At 40.1% G+C, this 14006-nt stretch overlaps 1 protein-coding gene across 1 annotated transcript; it reads right to left on the reverse strand.

The window, feature by feature from the left end:
• Nucleotides 1-2478: 2478 nt before the first annotated feature.
• On the reverse strand, nt 2479-5238 carry LOC147857043 (uncharacterized). The gene is made up of 4 exons (XM_087328699.1): nt 5075-5238; nt 4645-4924; nt 2919-3079; nt 2479-2831 (listed from the first exon to the last, which is right to left on the reverse strand). Exons 1-4 carry the CDS (start codon nt 5204-5206, stop codon nt 2667-2669), a joined length of 738 nt encoding a protein of 245 aa, XP_087184825.1. The 5' UTR covers nt 5207-5238; the 3' UTR covers nt 2479-2666.
• Nucleotides 5239-14006: the final 8768 nt, after the last annotated feature.

Here is a 14006-nt window from a genome sequence, read left to right on the forward strand (position 1 = left end):
CTTTCGATTGATCGTATCCATCGCCATGGCCATCGAGAGATTTATTAGGCTTACTTATGTTGTTATTTCCTCTACTTAGTTGGCCCACATGAGGATGATGACGAGCTATGTCATGAGGTTTGCTTTTCTCTTGGCAAGGTGGGCATGATAACATGGGTTGAAGTGACTTCTCGCCAACTTCTTTGCCACCTTCAACTATGCCTTCCATCCCTTCAACACACCACACATACACGCGCACATACAAGTAGAAATAGATAGCTAGCATATCTATGCCGCTTTTGTAAGTATTTCTATATTGGCATGTATGTTACAAACACATGACACGTTAATATCATGTACATTTTCAGTAAAGAGAGATTATATATTGGTTACACTATACTCTATAGTGGAAATTGATAAGGTAGTCCAATGAAGTTCATTAAACTTGAGCGCATGGGTATATTAAACTGTGTTACAAAGTTCAATATAAAAAAACAAGCGTGTGTACACATGCATGTGTGCCATATTTTTCTTCCTCATTAGGTTTATGCTCAACTATACAACTGGCTCTTCATAGCTAAGTTAGGTAATGATTTTTTTCAATTCATGGGTGGTTCAAAATAAGAAATAGTACATAATTCTCTATAAAGCTTAAATCGTTGTTGTTTTCCACAATTATTCAATAGAAATGGTTGGAAACCACATTAATGGCATTAGTATGATACAATGCGAGATTAGAATAAGTTCTTGCTTTTTTGGAAAAAAAAAGAATAAGTTTGTGCTGGTTGTCCAAGGGCTTTTGCAAGCAAATAGCGTTTCTTTATGCTTGTTTTCAATTTGCTTAGAACAAGAATGGGAGGGCAAGATATAATGTAGTCTCCTAAAAATTGTGATGATATTTGAAAATGATATTAGCATTAACATGACCTTTCAGGATAAGGCGTGTCATGTAATGGTATTTTGGGCTTTCTAGACGAAGTTTTTGGCTCCTATCTGGTGTCAAATTATTGAATAGCATCCACAACTTCATCAGGAATATGCTTGCCTAGGTCAAATTATTGAATAGCATCCACAACTTCATCAGGAATATGCTTGCTAGGCAGGTTCAATTTTCCATAGCTTCTCAAATAATGTTTTATCAAGGGATAATACACAAAGCAAAACTATTCCTAACACATAGATGTAGAACTTTCATCATATGTGGACTTACGAAATGGAGATTTTGATTTTGGATGTTCTTAATTGGAAAAGTAAATGTGTTTGGAATCTTATATCCTCTACATGTAATTAAAATGGTAATTACAATTTGATGCATTCCTAATCTCAAATTAAGAACTTAGGGGGCAATGTGGCCTGAAGTTAATTGATTGTACCGTTTGGAACTTCAAAAAGGAATCATAGCTAATACACATGCATTACCCTCTATAACATTACACCTCAACCACATTGATATCTAGTGCCAAATATTAGTAATAATATAACCTCAAGTGATATTCCATGTAGGTTGTTAAAGATATTGCGTTGTGTAAGAGATCGGCAATCATACTCCTAATAGTCCATGGTGGAGTTGCAAATTGGACGAAATTGAGCACTTCTAGGTTTCAAGATTGAGCACACCATTGGGTGACACATGTTTTCATCAACATCCTCATAATGTTTGGAGACCATGAATAATTCTACATGGAGCCTTTGAACCTATCAATTCTTTGCTTAGTTAAGACATTAAGTTATGGAATGGATAAAGACCATAATTTCATGATTCTAATAGCTTATATAAAGTACAATGTCTATGATGCTCTAGATTCAAATAGTAAAAGAATATAAGGGGTACCAATATTTGCATAATACTATCAACATGCTCTTCATACAAATTAATCTTTTTCTAATTTCTATGCCTCACAACTTAATGACTCAATATCAAGGAATAAATTTGTCAAATAATTCACACAAAAGGAAAATACAAAGTAGTTCCAAAGGCCTAATGTAACTATGATTTTCAAAGGCCTTGTGGCTCTCTCACAAAATAAGAAAAACATAGTAAAATAAAATGGGTAATTCACTGTTAAAAGTAAGAATTGTAAACTTAAAATCATTTATTTTTTTAGAGAATGCCTTTGTAATGATGACTCCACACCAAGGAACAAAATAGTAAGATACAAAAGGGTGATCCACACTTAAAAGTAAGAATTCAACTTCACATTACATTTTCAAAGAAGGCCTTTGAAGTACTTCACACGCATACTCACAAAATTCATGTACATTTTCAAACAATGCCTTTGAAATACTTCACATGCATACTAATAGTTGTCAAAGTTTAGCCTCTATATATGCTGAGTCTAGTTTCTGTAATTGCATTTAGGACGCTGTCCAAACACAAGGACTCATCCTTCAATTCCAATTTGAGGGATTTTGATTATATGTAGGCAAAGCTTGGTATACCACATAATTTCATTAAAGTAAACTTATACTTTTCAAAGAAAGTTACACAAACCCTAATTTTTTATTTTAAAAAAAACCAACAATTCCCTAGTAAAATGTTTGTAATCTATCATAAATGTTATCACCTTAGTTGTTAAAGGTAATGACGTCGAACATAACTAAAGAGAAACTAGAGAAAATTGATCATTTCTATGGGGATACACACATTGACAAGGGTTTATGGAGAGAATGGGCCCAAATTCTATCCATCAACCCAATTGCATCGGTTGGGGTGAGGGTTGATCCACGTTGCTACCAATAATGTTCAATGATTGAACGGCTTGTAGTGCAGTCTCTGGGGACTTCGCTGCAATGGCGAGTTCTTCTGCCACATCCATTTGATGTTGGGCTACCTCAACCTGTCCCTTGGCTACCTACAACAAAACAATAAAAAATTCTATTAAATGGGAGTGGACACTCAAGGGAGTCGACGAATCTATTTAATTAAAACAAGCATATACTTGTTGGGTTATAGGGTCTGGGGTGGTTGTTGCAGTTGACATGGCAACACCCAATTCTGCTTGTGCTATGAGAGCTGCTTGATTAGCGACTTGCAATAGAGTGCTTTGTAAGGATGGAGCTTCCGACATAGGTGATGGCGTAGGAAGTGTTTGGTGTGAACCTAGATCCATCATATAAGAGCATTAGTATCTCAAAATATGACCTCAACGAATTAAGACAAGATTATTATCATTCATTGATTTTGGTAACAATTTAAATTTGTATAATGGATTATTAGCACACATTGGTTTGTATATCAATTTAGATTTTTGTTTTGTGGATATAACCACTGTAAGGAGGCTTTGTGTCGTTTTGTCCTTATAATTACACACATTGGTTTGTATATCAATTTAGAAATTACTATTGTGGATCTAACCACAGTAAGCAGGCTTTGTGTCCTTTTTATCCTTATAATTCTGTCTTTGCAATTTGCTTTGTGCCCTTTTTGCCCTTGTAATTCTCTCTTTGCAATTTAATATACCTCCAAGCATATACATATTGACAATGCACAACAATCTAGTTGGTGTGGAATTACACTTAAGAAAAAATAAGCATAAAGAGTTTAGGAACATCATTTCAAGCTTTACATATGTCAAGACCAACTTCCAAGCATCATGCATATATTGACAAAGAAAAACATATATAGTTGGTCTGGAACTACACTATATAGGGAAAAATAAGTATAAAGTGTCTAGCTTATGCTAGGAACATCATTAAAAGCTTTTACTCACAAACCACAAAAATATATCTAGTTGGATATGGTGACAAGCTACGGACATATAAAACCAACATAGGGTAAAACACCTAATATAAGTAACCTTAGATATTTCCCACTAGGATTCACACATTGTAGATAATACCCTTAACATACTCCACAAAGCCACGATTATACAAAGGCTATCGACATTCATACATATGAAGAATGTACGAATGTTCCACTAGCGTCACATTATGAGCTTTTGATCTATAGTATGAATCAAACATAACCTTATGTGCCTCCATAATGTCACATTATGAGGTTTTGATCTAGGTGGATCATAACAATATTTATATCGAGACAAACAAAACTTACATTGATAATCTAGGGATAAAAATAACGTTCCATAGTTATGATTGGGAAGAGACTCTAAGATACTCTTAACATTTATGATATTTTTAAGGCAAAAGCCAGTATAGATAGCTTGCTACTTATTTGCCTATGCAATGACACTTAGGCTTCTTGGGTTTAGAACTCAAGCCAAAGCATTATCATGATGTTCCTAGAGTGAGCATCATCTTTCTAGGTTTGAGAAATAGGGAATTGCAAAGTCTAGCCATTTATAGTATGAAAATCTTTTGTGATAAGGAAGCAAGCAAGTGAATTTGTTTTTATACTCTCAAGGAAACCTATGTAATGCAATAGGGACTTTTCTTTATTTTCCCTACAGTACCCCTAAAAGCTTCAACGATTTCCCAGCAAAACATTACATTTTGTCTCAAGGAAACCTATGTAATACAGTAGGGATTTTTCTTTATTTTTCCTATAGTACCCCTAAAAGCTTCAATGCTTTCCCAACCGCCCAAAAGCAAGAGACAAGGAGACATTTGTTGGAAAATGAAGAAAAGGGTGTTCGTGGAAATAATCAAAACACAAGGCGGCATTTACAAAGAATGGAAGGGGGACTTCAAAATAGGAGTTCCTCTTACCTTGGCAACAACTACACTCAGGAACCTTGTGAGCCAATTGTTGGCCGACGAGCTCCGTCTTCTTCTCTTCCATTGGGTTGCACCGGCATTCGGAGACCACTCTTGCAGCCTCGTGGGCGGCTTTATTCGCTACCTGTTGAGCTAGGTTTTGTTGGGCCATTGTTTCGGCCGCGGCTTCTCGAGCTTTCTCTTGTGCTTGCATTTTCTTTGTTTGGGCTTTCCTCATCGCCACCTCCGCCTCTTGGTGAGCTTGAAATGCCTCCTTGGCTGCCTTCGCCGCCTATTCCACACACACACACATATATATTCACAAACTTCCATACAATTCTTTTCTCCGTTATTTATTTCGCACAATGAAGGTTTCCAACACCCTCCTTCAAAAGACTAATGGAAAGAGGAAGTGATGAGAAAAAGACATGGAAGTTTTTACCTCAATCTGTTTATCAAAAGGAGATGCATCTGTTTGTTGTTGATGTTGGGGTGGATCTGCGGAATTTTCCTGTTTCTGTTGTGGTGGATTTGAGGAATTGCCCTGTTTCTGTTGTTGTTCTTGATCGCCCATCTCTCCTTACTAGCATATCACCTCTGCAACCCCCCCTTCTTCTTATGCAACACTTGGATTGCTTCAAGCCTTCCCACCTTGACACTTGTCCTCTTTATACACATACGCATTCTATGCCCCTTCTCCATCATGCTACATGAGATTTTCTACATTCACACGAGAGCCCATGCTGACTGAATTCGTCTGGCCTCATGTGAAACGATTCATCGTACACAATCGAAACCCCTAAACCCTCTGGAGAATCTTCGGCTTCATACAACAAGAGTCTAGAATGGAGAACCCCCCATATCACTGATCCCCAGGAGCTAGATGGTCTCATATTACTTCTCTATCAACCTCATAATCGATCCAACCAACTATTGTGAATAAGTAACGATCTTGATTCCTCTTTGTTAAATTATCCATCTGAATGTGATGTGTGGAGAAATGAATCCAAGTTTCGAGATGATTGATCCTAGTTTATACACATCTCATGCCTGCCAACATTGTCCATTCCACCATTGGTAAATGAAAGTGGAAATGGGTCTCTCATCTTTGTGTTAGCTTATTGGTACAATATTAAACCACACATTGTTGGTTTTACTAACCGAATAAATATGAAATCAAGTATGTTGCTAACCTCTTCACAAACATGCTCATAATAATTCACATTCATTATATATCTACTTTAGTTGATGAGTATTCCATATTCTTTTAATCAAAGTCTACATATATAGAATTGATAACCAAATCCCTTCATATCCTCATACCACCATGCAAACAAATCTTTATATATTGAAGAAGTGTTACCAAATTCTAATTTACCTTCATTTTGTGCTTTTCTTAGGACCAATATTAAGCTTTCGGGGGAAATCTTTGTCCTCATCTGGTAGGATGATGATTCACCTGCCCTAGTAATCATATTTAGTTGTTAATAATACAAGATCATTAATGGTTCTATGTTGTTTGCTTCCTTGTCCTATACCGTGTAACATCAGACATGTTCCCATATGAAATGTACCTCTTTTGAGCTGAACATGGTTAGATTAGGATTTTCGAAGACTACAACCTTGACATTTCCGACCTTCTAAACCTTTGAACATGTTTACGCATTCAACATAGGCATGCCAATTCTCTTTAGCATCAACTCCAACTTTGAAAGAATAGTGTTACATTTTCCAAACTTAAATTTGTTCATTTTGTCAATTGGGTTGTATTTTGATCGTTTGAAGCCCTTGTTTGCATACCAACAAAATACAATTTGGATCATCTATAGGAATGCAAGCCTAACATTTGTGTTAGTGTAAAAACATTTATCTAGGGAACCTCAAACACGTCTTTATATCTTGTTAGAGAATATATGTACAAGTTAGTGTGTTAGTGTAAGGCTGCATTGAATAAAATATTACCTTTGTAAAAGTTGTATAAGCACCTTTTTGTGGTATACAAAGAGTAGCCTCTTCATACTTTACATGTTCACGTTTCGTTGTGATAGGGCGCGTGCAAAAGGAGAATGGAGACAAAATGTCAAGTTTTACAATGGGTCAATTGGTCAAAGTTAGCACTTTTTAAGGAGAAGTGGCAAGGCAAAGATTAACCTAATGATAAAGCACATCTTGAATGATAATACTAGCTAGCCATTGGAAGAACAAGGTCAAGTGCTTGAAACCTATTAAAGGTGGCGATGGGGGAAAGGTTATTTAGCCCTCCACACAATCGCAAAGTGTGCATATCTTCTCTAGTGGTATCAGTTGTACACCTCTATGCGACTACTTAGAGCATCAAATCCAACCGCCTTCAGCTTCCGGTGTCGTGGCGTGGCTTGCCTAGAAGCGTAGCGTTGCGTAGACAAAAGATATCGTGAAAGTGAGGAAGGAATCACTGGGATTATGGACGGAAGAGACGAAAGAGTAGAGATAGAGTAAATAGAGATCAACAAGATATGACACGATAGGATATTGAATGATATTTAAAGGAATAAAAGAGATTTATAATTATTTGATGAAAGACTTACAAAAGTGGTTGTAAGCGTTGTTGATCCTTCAAACTTGGTCTCACAAGATAATCTCTCTTCTCTTTCTTGATAGTAGGCCACAACAATCTTCACTTCAATATTTTGATGAAGATAAGGCTTGAATCGCCTCCCTCTTGTTGAGAGTTGACCACCACAATCGCCAAGCTAGAGCTCCACCTTTATGTTGAACTTCTTCCTTTCTTTCCCTATTTTAGGGTATCCCTTATGTAATATATATTTGATTGATATCTCATACTTCTCCCCCTTTGATCTTCTCTTTCACCATTTAAATAGGTGCCCCCATGCATATGATGCATTGGAGGGTACAAGTCATGCATGTAGTGCATGAAATGCATGTGATGCATGATCGCCATTTGGCGTTCATGCATTACATGTGATGCATGATAGGCATCTCGCTTATTTGAGCTTTCATGTATGAAAAAATATATGGCATAAGAATAAACATTGAAAACATTTTTATAGCATGAATGGTAGGTGTGTTGACTTTGGTATATGAGGTTGTGGGTTTGAGTTTCTCAAATATTATTGAATAAAACATGTAACGTCGTTTTTATATCATGAAGCAAATCCTTTATTTTATATATATTATTAGTATAGAGTAAATGGTAAGATTTGAAAGTCATAGGGTGGGGTTATTGGTTCAAGTCCTCTCTTGTTCGTGTAATATAATATACTTATCTATATATATATATATATTATTTTTCTTTACATATATATAATATTATCATATGTGTTGTTAATATTATCTTTATATATAAAACATTATTAAATTTTATTTTAGTTACGTATTTATCTTATTGTAGACTTTTAATGTGAAGCTTTCGTACATCACGACGCCGAGCGGTTTCTCTTTCCACTCTCGCGTGGAGTTCCTTGAAGACAGATAGCACCTGATCCTTTGTCTTCAACGGCGAGACCCACAACATCCGGTTGTGGTCATTTATGAATGTCACGAAGTATTGCGCTCCAGGATGTGACTTTGTGTCCACTTGACACACATCAGTATGCACCAGCTCTAGTGGTGCATTCCGTCTCATCGGTGGCCTTGACCGGAAGTAGGTTCGGTTTTGCTTGTCGGCCAAGCAATCAATGCACTTCTCAAGTTGCACGTCCTTCACCATAATGAGATTATCTTCGGCAAGTCTCTTCATCCCCTTCTCACTCATGTGACACAACCTATTGTGCCACAGCTGACCGGTAGAGTCTGATGCTACGTTCACTTCTTCCCAGCATATCCGGGCATTCATCAAGTACAATGTGTTGACCTTCCGGATTTGATCAACTATTAGGTTCCCTTTGCAGAACGTCATGAGTCCGTTCTGGATTCGACCCGTGTAGCCTTCATCATCTAGCCGATTGGCTGATATGAGGCTCAGTTGAACCTCCGGAACGTGTCAAACATCCTTCAGCAACAACTTGCATCCGGTTGATGTCATCAAGAACACATCTCCCATGTCGATACCTTCATTCCCCATCCGGACACAACCATGATCACCGATTATGTAGGATGAGAAGCATTTCCGATCCGGTGTTAGGTGGAACGATGCTTCAGAATCAACAACCCACGTTGCCTCGTCGCCGACAAGCTTTAACTCATTCTCCTTGATAATGAGCATCAGTTCCTTTCCGATCCAGGCCTCTCCGGTCTAAATTGTTTCTGTCCAAACTCTTCTACGAATCGTTAGTGCCAGTTTCTTTCTTTCCGGAAATGCCGATAGTTCTTCTGGAAGTGCCCCAGCTTCCCACAGTAGAAGCAAGTAGGCCTCCCCATTGACCTCAACCTCGTCCCCGACTTGTCCCAGTTTTGGGGACTCCGATACCGGCCTCTTCCCCGGTTGTGATCATCTTCCGTGACCAAGGCCTTCGGATCAGTTTCGATCTCCCGGTCCTTCCGGTGAGCTTCTTCATCTAGCAAGCTTGATTTTAACCTTTGCATGGGACAACTATTTTCCTTCCGGCCTGGCGTTGCCCAACGTGACAACTAACGTCTCCCAGCTATCCGAAAGGGAACCGAGCAGAAGCAATGCGAGTACCTCATCAACGATAGGTACTTCCAACGAGGTTGCCTGGTAGATCAGTCCCTAGAAGGCATTCATGTGTTCCGCCATACTGGAGTCGTCCTGGTACAGAAGCCTCACTGGCGTCCGGAATACCGAAACCCGATTGACATCATTCTTGTTCTGGAACATGATGCCCATCTTCTGCTAGAGTTCATGAGCCTTTCTCTCTTCATTCACCGGATGTATGCCGTCGTCATCATGTGCATCACCTCCCACACAGCCGCGTCGATCTTATCTGGTCTCTTGTCCCCGAATTGAACCGGCAACCAAAGATCTTTAACCACCAGCATATCCCTCATCTTCGACTTCCACATTGAGTAGTTGGAGCCGGTGAGCTTGAACATGCCGCCAAATGATTCTTCCATTTCCTGTGTTGTTAGCTCTGATACCAGTTTGTTGTGAACAATGCGGAATATAGTTCGGCCACAACCGAGTCTTGAATCACATAAAAAATAATGAAACATAGAAATGGGAAATGGAGAGTACACAAGGAAATACACAGGATGTTTACATGGAAAACCATAATAGGGAAAAACCACGGGAGCCCACAGACTCCAAACTATCACAGTATGAGAAAGGTACAATCAGAGCCTCAGAGGCAACGGTCTTGAGCTTTGTATCTTTGCCAACTGGCGGTTACAACAGAGTATCACTCTGTATCTCACACTCTCTCTCTGTCGACTTACTGTACAACAGTTACAACAATATGACAACAATACAACAACACTATAAAGTGATTTCCCTAAGTCATATTTATACTTATATGAACTTAGGGCTATTTACAAATATAGCGTCAATAGGCTTACTCAAAAAACATATTAATAGATCCACTCGACCGAGAAAAGGTGGGTCTCCTGTTGGAGACAGATCAAGGGCTCGCGGCTTATTGGGCCGCCGTAAAGAGGGTTTGTATCCGTTTCAACAAACGGCAAGAATGGAACGATGTAGGGTCATCGACGACCGGCCCGGGTGCTGGGAAGAAGCCGGAGGGACCAACTTCAACATGGACAGAAGAGACACCAAGGTGGCTTGAGTCGGGCATGGTTCCGACCAACGTGGTTCAGGGCCCATCCGGGGGCGCAGTTGTAGAGGAGTTGATGAACATAGTGCGCGATCTCCAGATCGCGCAACCTTGAAGAGATGACGGGGGATAGTCACGTGACCGGAGGCCTCCGTTAGACCAATGATTCATGTGGTGCGATGCTGTCGGCCACATCCGAAGAAAGTGTGCCGATTTCGCTGAAGCACTCTTGAACAATGTCGTGAACCTCTAGAACGGATGGGTACATGCATGCTTTACATGAAGGCCCCTCGAAGTGAACACCGGAGGAGGCATCATGAAGAGGATAATGGAGGAAGCCGCAGCCCCGAATGCCGAGGCCATCCATTACTCGGTGTTGGCGGGGATCTAGGTAGGCGGAGAGAAGGGCACCGCATCCGGAAGTAATACCGGATTTTGGACGCTAGTACTAGAAGATCTCTCGGGGGTGAGGCTACAAAAGGAAGAAGTGGAAGATAGAAAGAGTGACAGACCTACGGAAGCTCTTGGAGGAATGAATCCTCGACAACAAGGTGGAACTCTCATTAAGGGAGGTGCTAAGGATAACAAAGAAGGAATTCCATGATTCTATCGTGGACCTGGTAAAGAAGAAAAGAATCTCGATAGAGCCAGAGCCAAAGAAGCAGGTCGAAGTAAAGGCAGGCCACATCGAAGAGGTAGCAATAGAAGAGAAGTTCCTAGACAACCACTACATGTACCCACACTAGGCCAGATCAACGACGGTGTCACGAAAATACGATGACGATACGTGAACTTGAGGTAGGACCCCGGGGCCTCCGACCAAAGGATATCATATTCGTGCTTTTATACTTTTAACAATTAACAAAAATAAGAAATTTAATAATTTTCATTAACAAAGGAAAAGAAATTACAATATGTCCCAATATTGGGATTCAGAAGTTTAGGTTTACTAAGTTTAATAGAAAAGAAAAATTAGGGGTTTTTGAGAGATATGGCTTCCATAGGGAAAATTAGGGTTTACAGTGTTATGGATTCCATAGGGAAAAGTAGGATTAGGTTCTACGAGAGATATGGCTTCCGTAGGGAAAATTAGGATTAGATTCTACGAGAGATATGGCTTCCGCAGGGGAAAACTAGGATTAGGTTCTACGAGAGATATGGCTTCCGTAGGGAAAATTAGGGTTTTTGAGTGTTATGGCTTCAATAAGATAAGGGAGCTAAGAAGGAGAAGAAAATAAAAATTGGACAGAGGATGAATGTAGAAAAAAAATGGAATATATATGGAGTTCTCCGTTGATCATACCCTTCAATGTTACTTTCCATGCCCACTTTTAGTTGCATCACCTCTACTTTTAGTTGCATGGATTTTTCTTTTAGTTGCATGCGATCGTCCACATGGCCTTTACTTTAGTCTCCTTTACTTTACTTTAATTTGCCACATGATCCTATCATCTGTCCGTCTCGATCGCCGCCCATCCAATCCGTTCGGTCCTCGTCTAGCCTCGTCCGGTCTCCAGTTTCGTCTGATCGCCGGTTTCTGGTTGCCGGCTTTGCCCAGTTTCCAATTGCATCCAAGAACCGGTTTCACCGGTTCCGGATTGCTTACTGGCCGATTCCATATTGCTTATCGGCCAGTTCCGAATTGCTTACCGGCGGGTTCCATTTTGATTACCGGCAAGTTCCGGTTTGCTTACCGACCGGTTCCGGTTCCATTACCGACTGGTTCCATTTTATTGCCAGTCTGTTTGTGGGAACTTAGCCACATTCATCAATCTAGACAAACTGGCCAAAGTGCTCTTAGTACAAATAAAAAACGAGGGATCTCAATGTGCTTATATAGCCAGGGTCTTAAGTTTCTTATCTATGTGGGATACTTCAAAATTCTATTTTCCCTATCTTCTCAAGCTTCATGTCCACCTAACTTGATATGTAGTTGTCTATTTTGTATGTAGTAAAATGCGTTTTGAAGCTCTTAAGTACATCCATATTTCTATAACAAGATACTAATCTAATCTAAATTAATTACTTCATTATTTTTTTACATAGTTTTGATATCGGCGTGCAATGGAGGCGGCCGAAAAGAGCAGAACATGCGAAATAATCAAAATGCCGGAAGCAATTTCGAAACCTCTGGAAGTAGGGGAATTCATAGTGGCGCCGGAAGCTGACAAGAGAAGGCCACGACGGAATGTTGGTACTGTGGCAAGGAAGGCCACAAGGAGAGCGAGTGCTGGAAGAAGAGAGCCGATTCGGACAAAGCTGGATCGAGTGAAGGAGATGCAGGAAGGCGTTAGAAGTCGCACTACGCCTGAAGTACCCCGTATAGAGATGCAAGTATAATGAGTACATGACACGCGTGGCAGAAGTGTGTGAGCCAGAGAGCTATGTTGAAGCGGCGGAAGACGAGAATTGGCGTGCCGTGATGGACGAAGAGATGCACGCTTTAACGAACAATGAGACTTGGGACCTGGTTGACGCACCGAAGGGTGTAAAGCCAATCGGATACAGATGGGTATATAAGGTAAAATAGAACACCGATGGCTCCTTCAACCAATATAACGCTCATTTGGTTGCGAAAGGCTGCGCGCAGAAGCACGACATAGATTACAACGAGACATTCGTGCCAGTCGTGAAGATGACCACGGTGCACATTCTGCTAGCCTTAGCAGCAATGAAGGGGTGGCACCTACTTTAGATGGATGTAAAAACTGCGTTCCTGCAAGGCGATCTTGAGGAACAGGTGTACATGGTAAAGACCCTGAATTTCTATCCGAACAGAACACTTCGGCAGTCAGCCGATTGAAGAAGGTGTTATACGGACTTAAGCAAGCCCCACGAGCATGGAACGCGAAGCTTACACAACGATTGCATAGAATGGGGTTTATGAAGTCCAAATCGGACTCTTCATTGTTCACTCGACAAGGTGGACAGGGACCGGCCTGTCTTTTACTTTATGTTCATGATTTAGTCATCGCCGGTGCCGACCTGGAAGAAATCGGCCGCGTCAAGTCTCAGCTCGATGCATTTTTCGAAATGACGGATCTTGGAGACCTTCATTACTTCCTCGGGATCGAAGTGATCCATTCCACCGAAGGCATATTGATCACTCTACGTCATTACATGCTAAATATGCTCTTCAAGTTTGGGATGGCCGATTGTAAGTCTATCTCGACCCCTCTGGACAAAAACGTAAAGCTTCGCCGAAATTCGGGGAAGCCATTCGACTCAACGCGCGGATCGTGAGGCGGAACCGCCGGGGTTCTGGACCAGAAGGATTTAGAGTCGATACAAGCTTTGGCGAGAAAGTACTTAAGATAGATTGGGAAAGAGAGAAGTTGAGATTACACGATTGATTTGAAAACGAATTTCTTCCTCTTAATTTTCATAAAAAAAACCGTGTTTTTCTCCTCCCCCTTCCCTCTTTTATAGATGCTCTCATGCATATGATCCATGTGAGGGTACAAGACATGCATAAATTGCATGTTTGCCATTTGGCGCTTAAGTATTACATGTGGTGCATGCTAACCACGTCACTCATTTGAGCTCTCATGGATGAGAATTTACATGTAAAAGTACAATGATAGAAATATAATTTCAACTAAATACCATGGCTTAATGGTAAGCCATTTAACTCCTAACTTGGAGGTGCAAGGTTTGAATCCATACTTGCCCTCCTTGTATATGTAAATATGTATATATTTTTAT

This window comes from Azolla caroliniana, unplaced genomic scaffold (assembly GCF_043228905.1).
Source record: "Azolla caroliniana isolate FFs.n. ecotype wild unplaced genomic scaffold, voAzoCaro1.0.p SCAF_12, whole genome shotgun sequence".
NCBI lineage: Eukaryota > Viridiplantae > Streptophyta > Polypodiopsida > Salviniales > Salviniaceae > Azolla > Azolla caroliniana.

Bases quoted from the DNA above. Each gene is read 5' to 3' on its own strand.
- LOC147857043 (XM_087328699.1), bottom strand. From the start codon at position 5,206: ATGGGCGATCAAGAACAACAACAGAAACAGGGCAATTCCTCAAATCCA. The intron at 4,925-5,074 runs GTAAAAACTTCC...TGTGTGGAATAG, and splicing joins CTTTTGATAAACAGATTGAG to GCGGCGAAGGCAGCCAAGGA. The intron at 2,832-2,918 runs GTATATGCTTGT...GTTTTGTTGTAG, and splicing joins CAGACCCTATAACCCAACAA to GTAGCCAAGGGACAGGTTGA.